At 36.6% G+C, this 20,836-nt stretch overlaps 2 protein-coding genes across 2 annotated transcripts; one reads left to right on the top strand and one right to left on the bottom strand.

Moving 5' to 3' along the window:
* Nucleotides 1-809: 809 nt before the first annotated feature.
* Nucleotides 810-6,977, bottom strand: LOC105698902 (dyslexia-associated protein KIAA0319-like protein). The gene is made up of 15 exons (XM_012423534.1): nucleotides 6,526-6,977; nucleotides 5,523-5,937; nucleotides 5,278-5,441; nucleotides 4,808-5,194; nucleotides 4,479-4,704; nucleotides 3,688-4,061; nucleotides 3,498-3,609; nucleotides 3,275-3,423; nucleotides 2,879-3,069; nucleotides 2,624-2,723; nucleotides 2,235-2,555; nucleotides 2,054-2,155; nucleotides 1,798-1,980; nucleotides 1,556-1,708; nucleotides 810-1,422 (listed from the first exon to the last, which is right to left on the bottom strand). The coding sequence occupies exons 2-14, from the start codon at nucleotides 5,930-5,932 to the stop codon at nucleotides 1,557-1,559; spliced, it is 2,871 nt and encodes a 956-aa protein (XP_012278957.1). The 5' UTR covers nucleotides 5,933-5,937; nucleotides 6,526-6,977; the 3' UTR covers nucleotides 810-1,422; nucleotide 1,556.
* A 7,979-nt stretch (nucleotides 6,978-14,956) lies between these two features.
* On the top strand, nucleotides 14,957-20,674 carry LOC105698910 (protein smoothened). Its single transcript, XM_012423556.2, has 8 exons — nucleotides 14,957-15,145; nucleotides 16,201-16,515; nucleotides 16,767-17,207; nucleotides 17,296-17,468; nucleotides 17,545-17,885; nucleotides 18,062-18,263; nucleotides 18,356-18,526; nucleotides 18,607-20,674. The coding sequence occupies exons 2-8, from the start codon at nucleotides 16,201-16,203 to the stop codon at nucleotides 20,009-20,011; spliced, it is 3,048 nt and encodes a 1,015-aa protein (XP_012278979.1). The 5' UTR covers nucleotides 14,957-15,145; the 3' UTR covers nucleotides 20,012-20,674.
* Nucleotides 20,675-20,836: the final 162 nt, after the last annotated feature.

Raw genomic sequence — 20,836 nt, 5'->3', positions numbered from 1 at the left:
ACAGTAGTACCCTCCAGAGATCCAAAATAACAGTCATTTTAGTTGTTTAGGTTACAAATAACCATTATAGATGATTATAACTGTTCCTACTATAAATAACTATTATGAATGATTAAAATTCTTCCAACTAGTCATCAGTTGATAACAATTGACAACAATCGGTTATAAACAAAAAAAACGTTTGCTGTCGACATTGGTTAGTGGCAAACAATCTCATTTTTTCCGTCGAGAATGGTTTTGGGTAATCAAAGTCAAAACGGCTCCTTAATAATGGTTATTCATTACCAGAAAAATTGTAATTATTCATAATTGTTATTCATAATCGGAACAATTTTAATCATATATAATGGTTATTTGTAATCAAAACAATTAAAATAACAGTTATTTTGGTTCTTTGGGACTTTCATATCTTTATTTTTCCTTTAGGCCTTACTAACAAATTGATTATTAAAATAAGACAAATAGTTTTTAAACGGAAAACTAAACGGTTTCAATGTCCAATATTTTCAAGAATAAAATTGCACATGGTTCTTGAATTTTAATCACATGGAACTATGCCTTATGTGAATGACTAGTTACAATTCCTTGTAAATGCAAAAGACTAGTTCGTTAAAATTGTAGATGTATATATATAATGTTATATTATTCCGAGTAATGTTAGCCTATATATAATCGGAAAAATAAATTTTTTTAGAATGAAGCCATTTTGCAAAAGTAGGTCTTCATTGTTGATGCCATTATCTGCAAAGTGTATTTGTATTATTCATATAAAAGGCTAGAGGTAAGTTCAATAATACTTTTAGCATGTGTTCGTAGTACATTGTCACGTCACAATACTATTTTATAAGCATATATACAATAATTAATAACATGATTTCTGATCCTAATGGATGTTCTCTGAACAAATGCATATAAAAGTTAATATATAACTTTACAATTATATGCATTCATAGAAATAATCAATAACCAAACTTGGTATTTTGGCCATAGTTCATTGCTATTAAATAGCACACACGCATAATGGTAAGAATATAAAATTCAATATTTTTAAATTGTTGAGAAACAGATATATACTTGGTTATTTTGAACAGAACTTACGTCAATCAAATAATCTTTGTGTATTCACAGAACGTAGTATTTTCTTACTAGTCTAGTGTAGGAAGAGCTTCCAAACTAAAATATACGTACATATTTATTAAGTGTAATAAATTATACTGACAAAACAGAAAGCGTTTTCCTCACGTCAATGACTTATAAACATCTGTACTACAGATTAAGATGTTTGCTTACAAACGGAAATTGTGAGCGTAATTTTTTCGTTAGGTACATTTTTGAAACGACAGCCTCGTAACTGACTAGTATTCTTCATTTAGCCAAGTGTACGCGTATTGGCGTCAATCATTTCCTCATACGGATGAATACCTGTAATGTGAGAACATAATTATATGTAAGTGGTACTTTTATACTCTATATTATAAAATAAACGATTTACATATTACAAAACAGGCAAAACCGTTAGCATATTAGAATGCTTTTCCATGCATATATGTATTACCTTATGTCTTTATTCTAGCATTTGTTTTCAGAAAGCCATTCCTTGATTTGCCATTTTTAATATGACAATCGTTCTTTCCTTTGCGATGTTCAAATAATACATCATCAGAATCTGTATCTGATTCTGAGAGTACTAATTTATTGTGAGATGTAACTGTAAAAGAAAACATTTTCAGTGTCTTCATATGATACGATCAGTTTTATTGTTCCTCGTGTATAAATATTGCATAATTTGCAACTTACATGTCGCGCTTTCATCTTCGGGTTCTGGTTGAAGAAGTGAATAACGAGTCGGTTTCTTTTTTGAACGTGTTGTGCGTCTTTTTCCACATATTCGGTGGCATAGACAAAACAGGCCCCAAACACATCCCACCCAACATATGACGATCGATAATAGAGCTATTATTACATACAATACACTCCAATCTGCAATATTGATTTATTTTTATTAATTGCCGTTATTTAAATAAATTATAAGCTGTATGAATAAATAACTTACCGCAATTAGATTCACCATTGCCAAAATATATCTGAATTAAATTTTTCATCCAAAAAGCTTCGCATAAACATTGTCTACTTTCTTGATCACATACGCCATGTCCTAATTGAATGAAATATAATAAAAAATGTTCAATAAGAGAAATAAATATACATGTCCACCTTAAAAAATACATAAATACCTGAACAATTGTTTTGGCATATAGCAGTTTCCACCCTGGCCACTGATAGCTGTAGTAATCCAGAATCTTGCCGAAGTTTTTCTTTTAATCTTTTCACTACATCTGGTCCAGTCATCGTGGATTTTCCACCCTTTTTTTCAACATAAAAAATAAGCACAACTCTTCCTGTTCGTGGTTCTGCTCGCAAATTGCGTACAACAATTGACGCTTCGTCTCGTAATAGCATTTGCAATTTGACAACCAATGAATCCTTCTGAGACTCAGTTAACAGATGTGCCTTTATGTTTAATGTCAATTCAACCAAATTTAACAATTGGGGATCTAAAATTGTTATTTCATGTAGTTAATATGTAACGTGTATCTTTCATTTTAAGATATTTATTATTTACCAGGTTTAACAATGACCGACACTGTGTCTTCACTACTTAAACCTTGATCATCTGTTACTTTTAATCGGAAAACGTACCTTCCCGGTACGACATTGGTCAACTGCAAAATGTACAATTTTAAAAACACCCTACTGGAATTTCAAATATTAAGTGTACATTAACTACAGTATTACAATAAAACAATCGAGAGGACAAATATTATAGAAATGTTGATCTTTAAGTAAAATATGAACATCGAAATAAGTGATAAATTACCATTAAGACTGGGGACTTGTCCGTTTCTTTAATCACAGTTCCAATGGCAAGACATGAGGGCTCTCGAGTCCATAACCATTGCCCGATCTTTAAATCATCACTGGATTGAGATCCATTAATTACAAGTGCACTCACGGGTTCTATCACTGTCTGATCACCTCCAGCATTTGCTTTTGGTGGAGCATTTTTATCTGAAAATATAAAACTTATAATATACTTATGCATTTAATTGTTTTATGTATTTAACTTATAACCTGTTATAACAGGATACATAATTTGTCAGTCAAAAATCTATTCGTTTAATGCTATTCAATTTTAAGCTTGAACAACAAATTTTACATACACTTTTTTCTGTTAAAGTGCTCTTCAGAAGCAAACTCCAGGATAGATACTTACTCTGAGTTACTTTGACTTCAACAGTGTCAGAGTCTTTATTGCCATTATCATCAATTACCGTTAATTTAAATAAAAAATTTCCTTTAGTTAGTTGTGTTATGTTTGTGATAGACTCATTGGCTGCAGAAAATTGAACATTGCTTGGGCCACTACGTAAACATATGATATTACTTTTATTTCTACAGGATTATAGAAAAATGAACATTTGTAGTAACTGTGGTACCTGACTTGTTTCCAAACATATGATACAATCTTTATGTCGTCTTTACTTTTGCTGCCGTTAAGTATCGTTTCTGTCAGCGGTAAAGCTATAGTTACATCATCGCCTGCATCAGCTGCAATAACGATTTACATTAATTTATTGTAACATATTGTCATACAATGTAATTTTTCAAAAATATTTTAATTTATACCTTTTGGTGGCTTATTTGTGGGTGGTTTTACAAATACATGAACCTCAGCAGTTGAAGATTGGTCTGAATCATCGGTTACCTTTAGAACAAAGGTGTACATGCCTTCTTCTAAATTAGATAGCTGAAGATATGGGGTTCTGGTATTCTGCATATCTACAGCTTTATTTTGATCAGATGGACTTTTAGTCCACTCCCAATTTGCAATACCACGGTCATCTGTGCTTAAATTCCCATTGAGCGTGATTGTATTTTGTGGCAAATAAATAATAATATTCTGACCAGCATTAGCACTTGGAGGATAGTCAATTACTTTCAAAACTGTTATATTAGCTACTGTAAAATTCGTTACATGATCTGAATCTTCAACAGTCAATCTAAAAAAAAAAAGGTGTAAAAAAATTATCAATGCTTAGCTTAGACACTATGATGAATGTGTAAAGTAGCACATTGTGGGCAGAAGGCAAAGTGGGCCTTTTTATGCTCAGTGTGAGTTTGCAATACAATTCGTATTGCAAGCACGCGGGACGTAAAAGACTTTGTTGACGTAGTGCATGTGGTACTTTATGTAATAAAAGCTCAGGTTACTCGTCTTTTTTCGCATACACAAAGTACAAATATAGGCACATTTTCGTCCTATGATGCTTTCAGGCTCTTTTCTATACTGCCCTTCCTTCTTTGTTTACATTCACCGTCACAGAAAGACCAACTTCAGGTACAGAGAACAATAGCGAAAAACCGTGTAAACCATGCTTGCGTTAAATAAATAACTTTTTCTAATTGGGATCACTAACTTGAATGTGTAGTTCCCAGCAACAAGATTGTCAAGTTGGAGTGTTGGAGTGTCAACAAGATTTGGCTGATATCCAATAGGCCCTTGCTGCAACTCCCAATGATAAGAAATTACGCGATCATCATCTTTACTGGGCGAACCATCAAGAACCGCTCCAGTATTTGGTAGTTTCACTACTTGAGTTGCTGGAGATATTATTGCAATTGGTGCCTGATTTATTCGTTTAGCTAAAAACAAGTCACAGAGATGAGAACAGGCTACGTTCATAAATTGTTAATATATTAAAATATATATATATAGCTAGATTGCCTCAAAAATATAAATACTTACGTGGCAAGACGCTGACATTTGCATATGCTTCTCCATAAGCATTTGGACTGCTTACTGCAACTTTAAATTTGTACAGTCCTTCAGACAAATTACTTAATTTTACTGTCATACGATTCTGATCGGTCATAGTTCCTGTATGCCCTTCTGGTTGACTGAGAAGGCTCCATGCATAGTTGTAATGCAGGTTACCTTGTTCAGTAGGCACTGTATATGCTGACAATGTCGCATCATTTTCGGGGAGACGTACTTCTTTTGATACAGCAGAAACAACTAATTGTTTTAATGATGGCTTTATGGATGTACTTGTGTCACTGGTAACATCACTTCTAACATCTGGAGTTACTCCAATGTCAGACGTTTCAATTTCTTTTATTGCCTCACATATTCCTTAAAGAATATAACAAATATTATATTAAAACCACTGTTACTAATGTTTTGATACATTCATAAAGAATTGTAGATAATCGTACCAGCAATATTTCTCTTGAAACCTAAATCACATTCGCATGTTTCAATGTCTGATTTTTCTCCTTGTTTAACACATCTTTCATTGTTTGGACAATCCAAATCCATACATGCAATACCGTTTAATCCAAACAGAGTCTGATCGGAATTTGAATCTTCCAGCAATGGTCTATGTAAAGAATAAAAAATATATATATAACATTACACTGATTAAGAATTAAATATACCAAAATATTTAATAAGTTGTTACCCTGTTTCATCATTGGTAGAATCTACCCAATAACTCCACATATCTTCATCTTCTACGGGTTTAACAAGTACCATACTTGGTGGATCCTTTTTAAGTAGATCTGGGCGATAGAAAGGTGCACACATTTTTGTACTTTTACATTGTACATGATAGCATGTACCATTATGCATTAAGGCTACATTACATTCTGACTGTGTACAACAATCCGCTACACAGTGTTTTATGCCAGTTATATGGGATTGTTTTAAGAATCTGCCCCATGTTAAATTTCCACGTGGGGTATAGCTAATAAAGACACGTGGAAATAACCCAGGACATATTACTTGCCACTTTGAATTCCATTCAGAGTAGTCACCATTGCAGTTGTATAAAAATAATATCCATATTCCCATGTAATATATAAAAGACATTGTATCTGTAATAAAACAATTTAAGTATCTTGAAATTACTGAGTTGCAAAGATATTCTAAATCGATTTAACACATTAACTACCACGGTGGTTATCAATGATTTGCAACTACATTGTAATAATTTACTCGTTATTAGTTTTGACATTTAATACGTTAAATTATCAACTACATCCAAACTGTCTTACTATTATCAACATAGTGTTCTTGACAATGAATTACTAAAAGGACTATTTCAGAGAATTTTCAACTTATAATATATGAATAAAATAAATACCCATCTAACATTGAAAACAAACATAATAGACTCTCCATTAACCCTGTTTTTTATCTGGTTTACGGATTAACCTTATACCCTGTCAACCAACGTACATGGGCTATTAGCGATTTTTATTCAGGGTGTGGCAGATAAGATTGAATAAATACGAGCACATTGTAACAGCTTTTACATTAGTCCTGATTTTCAATTATTTGTGCACTCATTCCTGGATAATCGAAAGTCCACTACATGAGCAAAACAGTATTGTAGGCTCATGGTATCATAAAATTATGTAGAATAAATTGATAGATAAACTAATAAAAGCTTGTACTCTTACCCGTTTGTCACTGTGAAAAGAAAAGAAGAGACCAGAGCTGACTCAAAAGATGTTAGGTTAACTCGATCGACATGAGACAGTTCGCAGATTATTCTTCAACAAGATAGTACTCGGAGACTGGTTGAAATTAGCATATGGCGCATTGTTTTAGGGGGTCGGATAGATGTGCTTAGCATACACTTTGCATATATTATCGATGAGTTATCAACGCCAGCAGCTATAATCTACCATAGGGGCAATTATCATACTTCCTTTCTGGCCGGGATAAAGTTGTCGTCCACAGCGATAAAATATGCGTAACGCTAAATTGAAATATAATGTAGCACTGTTAATCACTGGTTATTCTTTTGAGCATTGCTATTCCGGTAGAATGCAATTATGTCAACAATTGTCATATTTGACAACAGTACTCGCTCGAATACATGATTATCAGTTCTGACACTCATGGCTGCCATTGCGCTCATCCGAAACTACCCAAAACTACCAGAGGCAGAAATGAATGGAATGCACAGAATACGTTTCGCTTTTTTTTATTGCGTAAATCCGAATGTAAGTATCCAGTTCAAATCTTAATCAATTGCGTTAATTTCAACAGAATGTATGTATAAAGAAACTTTACGCGTTAAATTTCTTGAACGTTTTGGATAAAAATATAGATTTCATCAAATTTTTACTAAAAACCATATTTCAGTTTTATATTTTCGATACTTTAACGCTGACCATTAAATTCAACTATTTTGTTCATTGATTCCGAATGATTGCTCTATAATTCTACCAAAAAATGGTTGAAAAAGTGTAAAAAAAAACACTAAATAAACTAAGACTTTAACTGATTCAAAAGCATAAATACAAAGAAAGTATCGTCGCTAATTTGGAATATATCATTCTTTACTGAAACAAAAATTAAACATATTAGTTTGCAGATAATAACTTTTGTATAATTGAAAATACATGTTATATAATAGAAGTCAAATAATACTATCGAATGAATGTTCTCAGTGGAATTTTTTAATTAATCACTTGATTTCGATCGGACCACAATCGAAATTTCAAGGGTATTTAGAAATACGTCAAAAATCCACATTATGATTGTATATACGAGTCTCAAAACTTCATCAAATTGTTAGTGGCGGAGGCAAATTTTAAACTTGAGTCGTGGAACTGGGTTTTAGTAAATGTAAACAACGGGGTACCAAGACGGTACGATACGCATTTTTCGAACGTACCGTCCCAAGACAATATTCGATTGTTTATTCTGGGGCCTGATTCTCAAGTTTATATAGATTTTTTTCCCATACGAATCAATTCGCATGAAAAATTTTGCAGGAACTGAAATCAGGGGGTCTATTATGTAAAACAAATTGAGCGAAAATGTGAAAAATGAGTAGCTGACGGTATTACGGAACGTTTTTGGTGGTGAAAATGTGAGACCATTCACATGAACTGGCTTGGCACAAATTTTTAAACGAAATGGTGAAGCATACAAAAAAAGATAGAAAAATAAGGCACCGTGAACGCCATCTTCCACGGATTCTGATACCGAAATTTAAAATGGAAAACGTCCTAGGTGTTTTGATTCTTGGCAACAATCGTATTTCGGGATGTAATAATAACTTTATTGGACGAAGAAGGGAATTACGTGATGCCTCGGATCTATTTTCGTTAGAAGAAAAAGAATTTACTGGGATGTACAGATTAGTTTTTATTATTGCGAGGACATATTACATTATTAAACATTGAAAACTGTTAAATGATTCATGCTTACATGACATGATAAGAAAATATAATGTTGAACTTGTAATGTAAATATGAATGCAATATATATTTAATATATTTCACCACCAAAAACGTTCCGTAATACCCTGCTCATCTCTGGTAATACCGTCAGCTACTCATTTTTCATATTTTCGCTCAATTTGCTTTACGTAATAGACCCCCACGGTCGTGCGATTGTGGGCGCCGTGCTGTCTTTAGAGTTCTAAATCCAGTAAGTTACGTCAGAAACGAAGAGAAATTCCCGGTAACTTATCGGTAATTTCTCCAAAGCCTTTTTTATCGAGAAATTATGAGAATTTGAATTTTTCAACAGAGCGAACGAGAGGTTTCGATTAGCTATAGAGAAACATCGTAGAGGGGAATTTCCGTTGTACGTTCTCCGTAGCCAATCAAAACCTCCCATTCGCTTCGTCGCAGAATGAAATATCAGTTCGTTTGAAACAAATCGCATGGAATTTTCCGTGAAGTTGTACATACGTGAATATTTTTAGCTGGAGGTAAATACGACCCTATAATCAATATTTTCTAATAGTAATTATTACTCTTTAGCTTGAACTTTGAAGTTGATTGAAAAAAAAAAAGTTATTTAAACGAAGAAACCTAAAGTATAAATAACAAATTTAATGTTCTCTTAAATTCTCAATGTTCCCGGTAACTTACGGTATGTTTCACAGTTACCTTCTCCAATTTAATGTTACCGAGAATTTTCGAACTCTACATTTCACCAGGGATGAGTTCGGAGATTGCTCACGGGTAGTGTCGTGCGATCGCGTCCTGTGCTGCCCCCTGGTAACTGATACGGGCGGCTGACGTACTTGCCACCTATTATCCCTCAGTGGCGGCGCAATTCATCTCTGCCAGAAATAAGTTACCCTTATATACCACGACCTCTGACCGCGATTTAGCTCCCGGATTGAGCCAGGACAGGCCCAATGCGGGAGTCGGGTCCGGTCAGAGGTCGCGGCCCGGGCCGACAGAACGGCAGTTACCACAAATAACTCGCCGAGATAAGGAGCCGCAATTAGTTCAGAGAATGGCGAGGAACGTATTACATGCTACGTTCCTAATTCAAACCAACGTGGCGTGAAATATTTGTCAAAGGCCGACGGCATTCTCGTTCATAACGAGGTTCAGGGAAGGCTTCGTAAGTGGCGGGGGCTGTACGCCTAGTTTCCGTGCCAACAAGCAGGAAAATCGAAGTCAAGACGGTCAGGGCGACACAGTGATCACAGGTCGCGAGTGCCAAGGATTAAATATCGTTCAACGAAGAAAGAGGAAGCGGAAGCAGCGAATGCAGAGAAAACAGAAGCAGAAGTGGAATGCAGCCACAGACAGCTTCGGGGCGTAGGTAGACGGAGCCGAGGTCAGAAACCCCAGGTCTTCTTTGGGAGGGATCTCCTGAGGGAATAGTAGCCCGAAGCAGACGAAACGTTCCGTCGGTGAGTCTCGAAATTTCATTTCTCCGATCTCCTCATGTCGCAGGACAAAAGGTCCGTACCGGCACGATAGTCGATTGTGTGTTACGATTTATCCGTGGGACCGCGAGTCGACGGGACGTCCTCTCGCCGACTCGCGAGTGGCTGTTCGGATTTTCTTTGTTTCTTGTGTGTTCATTTAGACTAGGGATAGACTTTTCCCGGGTTCACGGTAGATCAAGTCATCATGGGTAGTTCATCGCCGTAGCTCTAGCTGGACTTGTTGGTAAGGGATGTTAAAAGATGTTAAACGATGTTTGTTATCACAGAGATGAGTTGGGAGCAGGGATGAGGAGGATTCCTGAATTGGGTCGCCCTTGGGGGGTATCAGGTGGCAAGTGCGTTAGCCGTCCACATCCTCCACCTGAGGGCAGCACAGGCCACGATCGTGTGGCGGCTACGCCACCGCTTCCAGCGGCGTCGCGAACGTTAAAAAGGGCGGCTTCACCGCCAGCTCCCGCGACCGCCGCGAGGAGCGCCCAAAAATTTCACTAGAGAGACCCGGAAGAGATCACCGGAAGTTCGGTAAGTTAAGAAGAAGAGAAACCCGCGTTGTATGTACACTGCAAATACACATATTTCTATTCCTTGTTACTAAGTGCGTTTCACTACCCTGTCCGGCTGAAAATAAATAGATGGGCCGTGCTCTGCTACATAAGGCAGCTAGAGTTCGAAAATTCTCGGTAACATTAAATTGGAGAAGGTAATTGTGAAACATACCGTAAGTTACCGGGAACATTGAGAATTTAAGAGAACGTTAATTTTGTTATTTATACTTTAGGCTTCTTCGTTTAAATAACTTTTTTTTTTCAATCAACTTCAAAGTTCAAGCTAAAGAGTAATAATTACTATTAGAAAATATTGATGATAGGGTCGTATTTACCTCCAGCTAAAAATATTCACGTATCTACAACTCCACGGAAAATTCCATGCGATTTGTTTCAAATGAACTAATATTTCATTCTGCGACGAAGCGAATGGAAGGTTTTGATTGGCTACGGAGAACGTACAACGGAAATTCCCNTTAATTATTTATTTATTATTAGTTTTTTGGTCTATATTAGGAAGATCGAATACAATAGATTAAGGTTAAGTATACATTTCGAAATAACGTACCATTTTCTAACATTTTATGCACTTCTGCACTCTCTACTACATCGTACTGAAGACCGTTTACTTCATACATTTCATTGTAATAATTGATTTCATTTGACATCCTTGCTTTTTTAACTTGAATCTACATGGTTTTAATTTGAATTTGATCTATCCAACACGTTGAGCGCAGGTAGCGTAGAAAATTTTTGATACATAAAATGGCATCTGATCAGTAAACATGTTGAGTGAACGTACCCACTCAGCAGATGAGCGCTAACCGATCACTCAACAGTTGTCTCCTGTGAATGCACCCAATGTTACATTGGCGCTAGGGATGTTCGATTCTCATAGAAGAATCAATTCTTGAATCGATTCTGAATCGGATCATGAAGAATCGATTCTCTTAAAAATCGGAATCCAAAGAATCTATTCTGCAAGAATCGATTAAAAAAATCGGAAATTGTTTATATATAATTAACACAAATTTAATTAATACATTTTTCCGTGTCGAGAGCCATCCACGAAAATGAAATGAATGTTGTATAAAAAAAACTAAACTATTATACGTTTATATAGTCGTTTATATACCAATTATACGTCATCTCTAGCTTTACCTTTGGCCAATATTTCCGGCCGAGATGGTCGACGGAGTAAATGAGAGGTTCTGATTGGTTGTTAAAAGTCAGATAGTTGACGGAAGTGCGTCACGACGCTGAGTTTCAGTAGCCAATCTTGTGGTGACAAACAGCAACCAAGGAGGGAAGTGAATTTCTCCCCTCTACCGTTTCAGTCAAGAATCGGTTTCTCGATTCTGAGGTTAAGGTGAAGTGAAACACGTCGAGAAACTTGATCAACGTCGATAAAGAAGATTTTTCTAAATGCCTACGTTGCTGACGTTCGTTTTTATATTGACAGCTGGGTCGAATTATATTTAGTATTGTACCAAATGGCATATTCCACCTGTCGTTTTCGTACAATAATTATAAAGAAATCGAAGAAAAACTACAGAAATCCTCTGGATTCATGCCTTCTGGGGCCCTAATTGACTGCGATGGGACCTCTGCGCCATCTGTGATTTCCAGGTCAATTAAATTTTCACTCCGAGATCTCGTATTCCCATCGTTTTAGCAAAGAAGCGCATAAAACACTTTTTTTGCCCTTATCCCGTTCAAATGCGAGTTTATCGATTACCAGAGGGTTCTAAATTGTCGTAAAATTGTCCTGACCCTTTCGATGCTCATATCAGAGCCTTCGATAATTGTATATCGATCGAAATATGAGAGGTCGACGCCATTTTGGTTCTGGTCTGGACTGAGTTAAAGAATTTTGTTGAAAAATCCAAATTTTTAATGTGTCAGGACAATTCTTAGATGATCAAGAGTGATGTGTCAAAGTTTCAGACAGTTTGGACTAATACCCTTAAAAAAAGTGTTGTATTCGAATCGACTGATTTGAAGGATGTTTCACTTCACCTTAAAGAGTCGATTCTCAAGAAAATGAAAATCCCGTGGTTTGGAATTGTACTAATACCATGTTGCGCATGCGCAGTGGCATTAGGGAAGCGTCGGTTTCGGCATTATGAATATTTAAACGTCAACAAATATTGTGAACCGATCTAAAACGTTAACGGATTGAAAACGATACACATTCAATCATGGTGATAATAAGTAACCTCCGCACATGCAAGAAGAACTCGAAGAATCATAAGAGACTCGCCTTTTTCCGTGCGCCGAAGGAACCAACAATATAAGTAGGAGGAAAATATATAGCGTCATTTTATAAGTTATATACATTTTGTGAATGATTAATTTTAAATTTAATTAAAATCAATTGTTTTTTTCCGAAATGATTTCGAGAATATGAAAGTAAATTGGCTGACTCTTTTGCGAGATTCCAAGTTATTCATATCGATCATAGTCAATTTTATTTACTAGCGTAAGAAAACTTTTTAACTCGTATTATGTACCAGGTGTATAAGCTTAAACCCGCATTTTTTTTAGTCAGAAAAACACAAGTATTTTTCACAGAAAGCAAAAAAATAATTTATTCTACGTACTGGCCCTCGCTAGCTACACATTTGTCCTATCTCTAATTTGTGGGTACCACGCCAAAAAAATTCCTTCTCTTTCGAGGCAAACCACTCATCAAGCCATTGTCGAACGTCTTCGTAAGAATCGAAATCTTGCTCAGCGAGCGCCTGGTCCATCGATGAAAACAGGTGGTAGTCGGAAAAGGCTAGGTCTGGTGAATAAGCGTCATGGGGTAGCACCTCACAGTTGAGTGCCTCCAAGTAGTTTCGGACCATTATGACGTGTGCGATGGTGCGTTGTCGTGGAGGAAAATCAGCTTGTCATGTCTTTGCTGATAATCCGGCCTTTTTTCACGCAAAGCACGGTGCAATTTGATCAGTTGTTGGTGATAGCGGTGGGCATTGACAGTTTCACCAGGTTTCAACAGCTTGTATAGCTCATAGTATACGCTACCCTGCTAATCCCAGCAAGCGCATAGCATCGTCTTTCGTCCGAAGCGATTTGGTCTTGCGGACGATCAACCCATAATTGGCTGGGATCAACCCACGATTTCTTGCGTTTAGGATTCTCGAATAATGTCCACATATCTTCGCCAGTCACAATCCGATGCAGGAACGACTTTCTTTTTTATTTGGCGAGCAAGATTTTGCTTGTGTTTTGGCGTCGCTCCATCTGCCTATCGATCAATTCATGCGGCAGCCATTTTCCGAACTTTTGAACCTTTCCCATGGCACGTAGGCGCATAGAAATGGCTGGTCGAGTAACATTCAATTGCTCGGCAAGCTTTTTTTGCGATTGGGTATCGTCTTTGTCCAAAAGAGTCTGCAGCTGATGGTCCTCAACCTTCTTGGGCCGATTTTCACGCTTCTTGTCGCTCAGAACAAAATTGCCGTCTTTGAATCGACGAAACCAATTTCTGCACGTTGTTTCCGATAAAGCACTGTCGCCATAGGCCTCCACAAGCATTCGATGCGATTCGGCAGACGATTTCTTCAAATTGAAGCAGAAAAGCAGAGCTTCCCGCATATGCTCTTTTTATGGCAAAACTCTAGACATGATTACCAAAGGAAAAATGCATGTGTTATATGAAATTGCCGATGATGTGCCCTTTATTGTTGACTTTTGTCACACAATTATTGTTGACAGATGTCAAACTCATACAAAACAAAAGTATGGCGTGTCCATAGTAACTTAATATGCTGACTCACGCAATCTATGAGCAAACAGCGGATTTAAGCTTATACACTGGTATTACAATCGTCAAAAGTGGGCAGAATTTGCTGTGTGGAAGGATACTTAATATGGAAAAGGCATCCCAGGCCGTTACTCGTTCGTGGTACAATTCCTACGATCCAGTCGTGGAGCCTTTCCCATCATACGAATACAGGAAATGTACCCACAAAACAAGTGAATTCAACAGACATCAGGAGTAAGTGTGTATCATTTGCATTGTAAATGTTTATTAAAAAAGTTTTGAAATCAATATTTTATTATGTGAAACATATTTTTCATGAGTATTTCATATTGCATTCCTTTTCACCTATTCAAATTTCCCGCTGGATGAGGCACTTCTGTGAGTGGGGGGTATTTAGTGTGTCTCCCACCCACGAGGGAGCGCTGAAGACTGTATACGTGAAAACATTGCGGTGTTATTGGACTTTCCGCTCTATGTAATACTCCTTGGTCTATATGTTATACGTCCAGGGGGGGAGAACTTCCGCCGCACGATCTCTGCAGCCAATCGAAATCTTTTATTCACCGCGTCGTTCCGTCGCTTCTCACTGCAGCGCTAATGAAATATCGGCCTTGGAGTCTTCAAAAAATCGCGCGTGAAAAGGAATGAATCGATGCAAAAGATCGATCTTCAAAGAATCGAAGCCGAAACAGTGACAGCGCTACTCGCGGAGTATGTGGGTACTTCGAATACTTAGCCGTGGCCCCGCATTCAAAAGTGTGAGCAGCGCTGGCTGCCGGCTCAAAAGAAGGGATGGAAGGGATAGCGAAGATCGTGGGTGGTCTAAAGCGGACGCGGCGTGTGTGTGGTCTGGCCGGGGACGGTCGGCCCCAGTCGGCCCGACAGTCCGCGTACGAGGGATGCCGAGGGATACTGGCCGACGCCGCCAGCGCGATTCCGAAGGATGAACGACGCTTTGTCCGAATGAACCACGAAAGCGTGGCTAGTCGACTGATTGGACTCGAAAAGAGCACGTCGTTTCGATTTGGAGGAAATCAGAATACAAAAAGGTAATCTTAACTGCACGGTAAAGCGAAGTTTTTATCGAAGCTCACGTGGGTTTTGTTTTGTCCGCTTCCGTTGCAGCGTGCTCCCGAATAATGAGCGTTTAAAATTGCGGGTTCGATTCGACATCTGTGATTTGATCCGGAATTAAGCTCTTGTTTTTCCGTTTATTTAGAAATCATGAATTAATGGTTATATAATATAAAATAACTTATTTTAAAAACTAAACTATTATACGTTTATATAGTCGTTTATATACCAATTATACGTCATCTCTAGCTTTACCTTTGGCCAATATTTCCGGCCGAGATGGTCGACGGAGTAAATGAGAGGTTCTGATTGGTTGTTAAAAGTCAGATAGTTGACGGAAGTGCGTCACGACGCTGAGTTTCAGTAGCCAATCTTGTGGTGACAAACAGCAACCAAGGAGGGAAGTGAATTTCTCCCCTCTACCGTTTCAGTCAAGAATCGGTTTCTCGATTCTGAGGTTAAGGTGAAGTGAAACACGTCGAGAAACTTGATCAACGTCGATAAAGAAGATTTTTCTAAATGCCTACGTTGCTGACGTTCGTTTTTATATTGACAGCTGGGTCGAATTATATAGGTTTGTTCGTGTTGACTGCACTTCTACACTCGAGGGTAACGAGTGTACTACACTTTTCTTGACAAGTGCAGAAGTGTAGATACACTTTCGTNTTTTAGTGTTTCCTGTATTGCTTTTCTTATGGCTGTATACTATGATTTTGGACTAAACGAAATTTGGATTTAAGTAATTCTAGGGTAAATGGCTCCCTGTGCAAACGTTTAATCATACTTTCTAGACCCATAGAAAAATTGTATAAATCTGGGTTTTGAATTTTTGTCTACTATAAAACAGTTACAGCTGCAGTGTTTAAGACTTGTCCTATGCTTTATGGAATGGGGGGGGATATGTATTTTATTTATTCTCAGCATGTGTGGACATAATATATTATCTTCTATCATTGCAACATAGTATAGTTTTAAGTAATGCAGTGCTTATACAAAAGGCAAAATGTATGGTGTCTATTCTTTTTTATAGATGAGTACCCTTCTAATCTGGGTTTTAATCTTGAATGGAGTGAAATCCGAATTGGAACATAGTTTCGGACAAAATACGAACAGTGAAAACAAGACATGGAAAGAAGCAGAATTAACACATAGAAGAAGAATAAAGGACCCTAGTTACCTGCTGGACAGGTTTACCATGGGAGAATTACCTACAGATTCGGTTGACTGCCGCAGACCTGCCAAGTGCATTCAGATGCATCATAATTCATGTATGGGCACTCAATTGCCTTATACAACTACTACCTTAGATCTGATTCCTGAGGCTATGACACAAGAACAAGTAAAGGTACAGTAAAAATAAAATAATTCATTAATTATTAGTTAAGAACACTATATAAGGATGACTTTAATTATAAGTTCAGCATTTTTATTTCAAATTTATATTTGCACAAAGCAAAGCGCTATATATTAGGTAATTTCAAATGTTCTATCAGTTTTTGTTTACTTTAACGTTTTCATATAAAAACAATACAATTTTTTAAATTACCTAATGTATAATGTGACCACGATGGTTAACTATAAATAACTTTTCTTTAGGAAAAATTACACTTGTTGCAAGGATTAAGACACATTCCAAAATGTTGGGCCGTCGTACAGCCATTACTATGCTCTCTTTTTATGCCAAAATGCATGAACGATACGGTGGAGTTGCCATCTCAAGAGATGTGTAAATTGGTCCTGGGACCTTGTCGTATTCTGTTTAATCACACATTATGGCCAAACTTCATTAAGTGTGAAAATTCTAAGCTTTTTCCACGGCTGTGCAAGAACGATATTAGAGAAATTAAATTTAATACTACTGGAAAGTGCTTGAAACCGTTAGTTCCAACAGACAATGCTCTCTCAATTTTTGAAGGTGTCGAAGGTTGTGGAACACAATGTAGTGACCCACTTTTCACTTTAGACGAGCAGAAACAGATACATTCATTCATAGCATGGGCTGCAGTCATATGCGGTCTTTTTAACTTATTTACTGTGGTGAGTTGCTCTGAATACAATGATTTTTTAATGAACGTATGTTTAAAAATTTTGAAACTATGATATTTATGATTTCATATTTGTATAGGTCACCTTTTTAATAGATTGGCGAAGTGCCAATAAATACCCAGCACTAGTCATTTTTTATATAAACTGCTGTTTTGTAGTATCTTGTGTGGGCTGGATGGTACAATTTAGTCCTGGAAGTCGAGAAGTAATAGTTTGTCGTAAGGATGGAACATTGAAAATGAGTGAACCGAGGTAAGCTTCGTTCAATTAGTTAATATAATATGTTAATATTTTTTATCTTAGTATGTTTTGTATATTCATGTTTTAGTGGTGAGAACCTTTCATGTGTAGTGGTATTTATATTGGTCTACTACTCTTTGATGGCTGCTATGGTTTGGTTTGTTATTTTAACATACGCGTGGCACATGAGTTTCCAAGCGCTAGGCAAAATACAGGACCGAATTGATAAAAAGGGTGCCTATTTCCACCTTATTGCTTGGTGTTTGCCATTGGTTTTGACCGTAACTATTATGGCATTAGGTGAAATAGATGGAAATAGTGTAACTGGAATATGTTTTGTGGGTTATACGAACCACGTAGTGAGAGCTTGGTTTTTACTGGGACCTGTGTCAGCATTTGTTGTGGTCGGAGGTTATTTTTTATCAAGAGGTATGTTTATTTACTACTACATTATTTAAATGATACAATGACATCATTTGTTATTTGCTTTCCTCCTGTGCGCATACACGTTTTGTAAGTATTGTATCCTTTGAAGAAAATATGTGAAAAACATAAATTTTACTGGCTCAGATTAACGTTGACGTGTAATTAACTTTCCATTTCAGGATTAATAACATTAATTCGACTTAAGATAAGCAGTCAGGAAATTATATCAGAGAGAGCAAGTTCAAAGATACGAGAAACCATTGTCAGAATGGGATTATTCTCCATATTCGCTTTTGCTGCGGTTGTGATAACATTTTATTGTCATATATATGAGTTTCAACATTCCTGGGAATGGAAACAGAGTTTCAGAAATTATATGATGTAAGAATTTCTTACTTCACCATTATTATATACGAATAGTACCTACAGTTCTTAATTTAAAGGATTTAGAGTAAATTATTGTTTATGTCTAGCTGTTCTATTACGACAAAATATGCAGACGATTCGGAATGCAAAATGGAATGGAGACCCAGTGTAGCTAAATTGCAGTTGCATTTATTGTCCCCATTTTTTGCTGGTATCTTAATGTCCTCTTGGGTTTGGACCGGCTCTACGGTAGATACATGGACCAGATTTATTCGACGGTATATTTTAACAGTAGATTAAACTGTTTCTATACTAAAAAATCAGTATTTCAAATAATATTTAAAATTTAATATTACAGGACCTTCAATCGCGAAGCTGACGAACCGATTAAATTGAAAAAACACAAAGTTATTGCTCAAGCATTTGCCAAGAGAAAAACGTTCAACAATGCTGGTCGTTTGTCTATTAGCTTTTATAATACCCACGAGGATCCAGTTGGTTTAAATTTTGATTTAAACTCAGCAGCATCTCAGGATTTTAGTTCAACTTGGGCTGCGGCATTGCCAAAGTTAGTAACAAGAAGAGGAGCGCTTGTTGGAGGAACAACTGGTTCCGTGTCCAGTAATCGAAGAAACTCTGTAGATTCGGAAATTAGTTTTAGCGTACGTCGAGTATCAGTTGAGTCTAGAAGGAACTCCCTAGACTCACAAATCTCGGTGCAAATTGCTGAATTGAAAACAACTAGAAAAGTGGCATCTTCGACCCTTCCCGGTGGTTCTCGCAGATGTAGACGCGGTAAACGAAGAAGAGATTTCGGAAAATCGAGGTCAGGAAAAGTAGGACCGCTCTTCCGTAGAGGAAGTACAACTTCACAAGAAAGTCAACTGGGAGCTCAGATTCTTTCGGCATTAACTATTGGAGGGACCCCGAATGTTCCTCCTTTGCAGGTACCGAATATGAAAAGACGATCGGCCAGCGCAGGATTAGATGAAAAAGCATTTAGTTCAAAGCTGTTGGAAGGAAAAAATGCAGGAATGTTGTTTCCGTTTTTATTGCCCGGCCAGAGTGGAAGTGAAGACAACTTGAGTAGTGAAGAAAAAGAGAGAGGACACCACGAGATAAATAAAGATGTTGACATTGAAGCCGGTAACGGAGAAAAGGATGACAGAGGTAGTGACAGTGAAGATAGTCAACCTGAAGAAGATACGAAAATGTTAGATGCCGAAGAGCCTCAGGAACGAAGTAAAAGTAAAAGTAGTAATCGAAGTGGCAAAAGCTATGGGCAGGACGACAGACGAAGCAGAGAAGGTCGAAGAAGCAAATACCTGTTACAAGAGGAAGCTGTTTTAAAACAATTACTTCAGGAATCCAGTGATATTAAAGTGAAAAGCGAATCGGAGATAAAAGACGTTTTTAGAAAAGCAGGAATAGGCGATTTAGCATCTAGTCTAACTTCTTATTGCCCAGAGTTGTCTCGAATCATGCATCTTGATAGCCAGACAAGTGCTAGAGAAATAGCTACGCAGACGTCCCTTCCACTAGATATTTTAGAAATGGAGGAATTAAAGCAAAGTATCGATGAAATAATCAACAGCAGAAATTGTAGTTCGAAGGGAACGCAAATTTCCCCACAACTAAATAAAACCAACAATCGAAAAGCAACCGAGGGAAAAACTGATCTGTGCAGAAGTCCCTTATCCGCAGCGAAAATTTCTAGAGAAAATCGACGGGAAGACCGGAAAAGTAACCATAAAAATGTATAACATACGAATCTCCTTAGCACATTAAGTGGTTAAGAAAAAACCGTTTCGGTTTATTCAATATTCACATTTTGGTTAGTTAAATATAATGTACTGTAATTATATTTTATTTATAACATGTTAGTGATTACGTAATTTGTTTATAATCAGCTCAAAAATAGGTACCGTGTATTTTCATTATTTTTTATATTCTTTTAAATTCTTGTACTTAAAAATAGAATAGCATTTTTTCTATTATATGTGTATATTACTGAATTCAATGTTTGTACATTTATTGTATGCGGATGTTTCAGAACGTGACACGATAGCGAAGGTATGCACGTATCTATCAGCTCGTTCTATTGTTTGTTAAAGATTTAACGAAGTAGATATACGTTAGAATTTTGCCCAAATATTGTTATATTCTCAAAGAAATTCTTGAAGGAATTTTTAATATTTCGAAACTATTATTCAAGACTGATGTACTCCAACAGGACTGTTATGCTTATTATAATTCATGAAAAATATTTTCTCAGAATATTTTATATAAAAAATATTTTTTCTGATATGCAAGAACATTGCAATAATTATGAGATTCTACATTCGCGAATGCCTATAATGAACGACTAGATTTACTTAACTACAGCACTAGGAAAAAACTGGTTTTGTAATTGTTAAAATGAAACTTGTAAATATATTTTATATGACTTTGCCTTTTTCTATTTTAATAAGGATCCCCTTTAACCCCTTACTTTACAATGACGAGTTACGCTCGCCTCGAATAACGTATAAAGAACGTCTATCCGCTAAACAATTCGTAAGACAAGGGATTAATATTACAAGCGCATC

This window comes from Orussus abietinus, unplaced genomic scaffold, assembly GCF_000612105.2.
Source record: "Orussus abietinus isolate OABI.00-Male unplaced genomic scaffold, Oabi_2.0 scaffold260, whole genome shotgun sequence".
Classification (NCBI taxonomy): domain Eukaryota; kingdom Metazoa; phylum Arthropoda; class Insecta; order Hymenoptera; family Orussidae; genus Orussus; species Orussus abietinus.
This window is presented reverse-complemented; position numbering and strand designations above follow the sequence as displayed.

What these genes read in the sequence shown, in the direction of transcription:
- LOC105698902 (XM_012423534.1), bottom strand. Translation starts at nt 5,932, where the DNA reads ATGTCTTTTATATATTACATGGGAATATGGATATTATTTTTATACAAC. An exon ending in GCTGGGAACTACACATTCAA is followed by an intron (nt 4,062 to 4,478) that starts GTTAGTGATCCC and finishes TTTTTTTTTTAG; the next exon opens with ATTGACTGTTGAAGATTCAG. An exon ending in CGAAGATGAAAGCGCGACAT is followed by an intron (nt 1,709 to 1,797) that starts GTAAGTTGCAAA and finishes TTTCTTTTACAG; the next exon opens with TTACATCTCACAATAAATTA.
- LOC105698910 (XM_012423556.2), top strand. Translation starts at nt 16,201, where the DNA reads ATGAGTACCCTTCTAATCTGGGTTTTAATCTTGAATGGAGTGAAATCC. An exon ending in AGGTTATTTTTTATCAAGAG is followed by an intron (nt 17,886 to 18,061) that starts GTATGTTTATTT and finishes TTTCCATTTCAG; the next exon opens with GATTAATAACATTAATTCGA. An exon ending in TGGACCAGATTTATTCGACG is followed by an intron (nt 18,527 to 18,606) that starts GTATATTTTAAC and finishes TTAATATTACAG; the next exon opens with GACCTTCAATCGCGAAGCTG.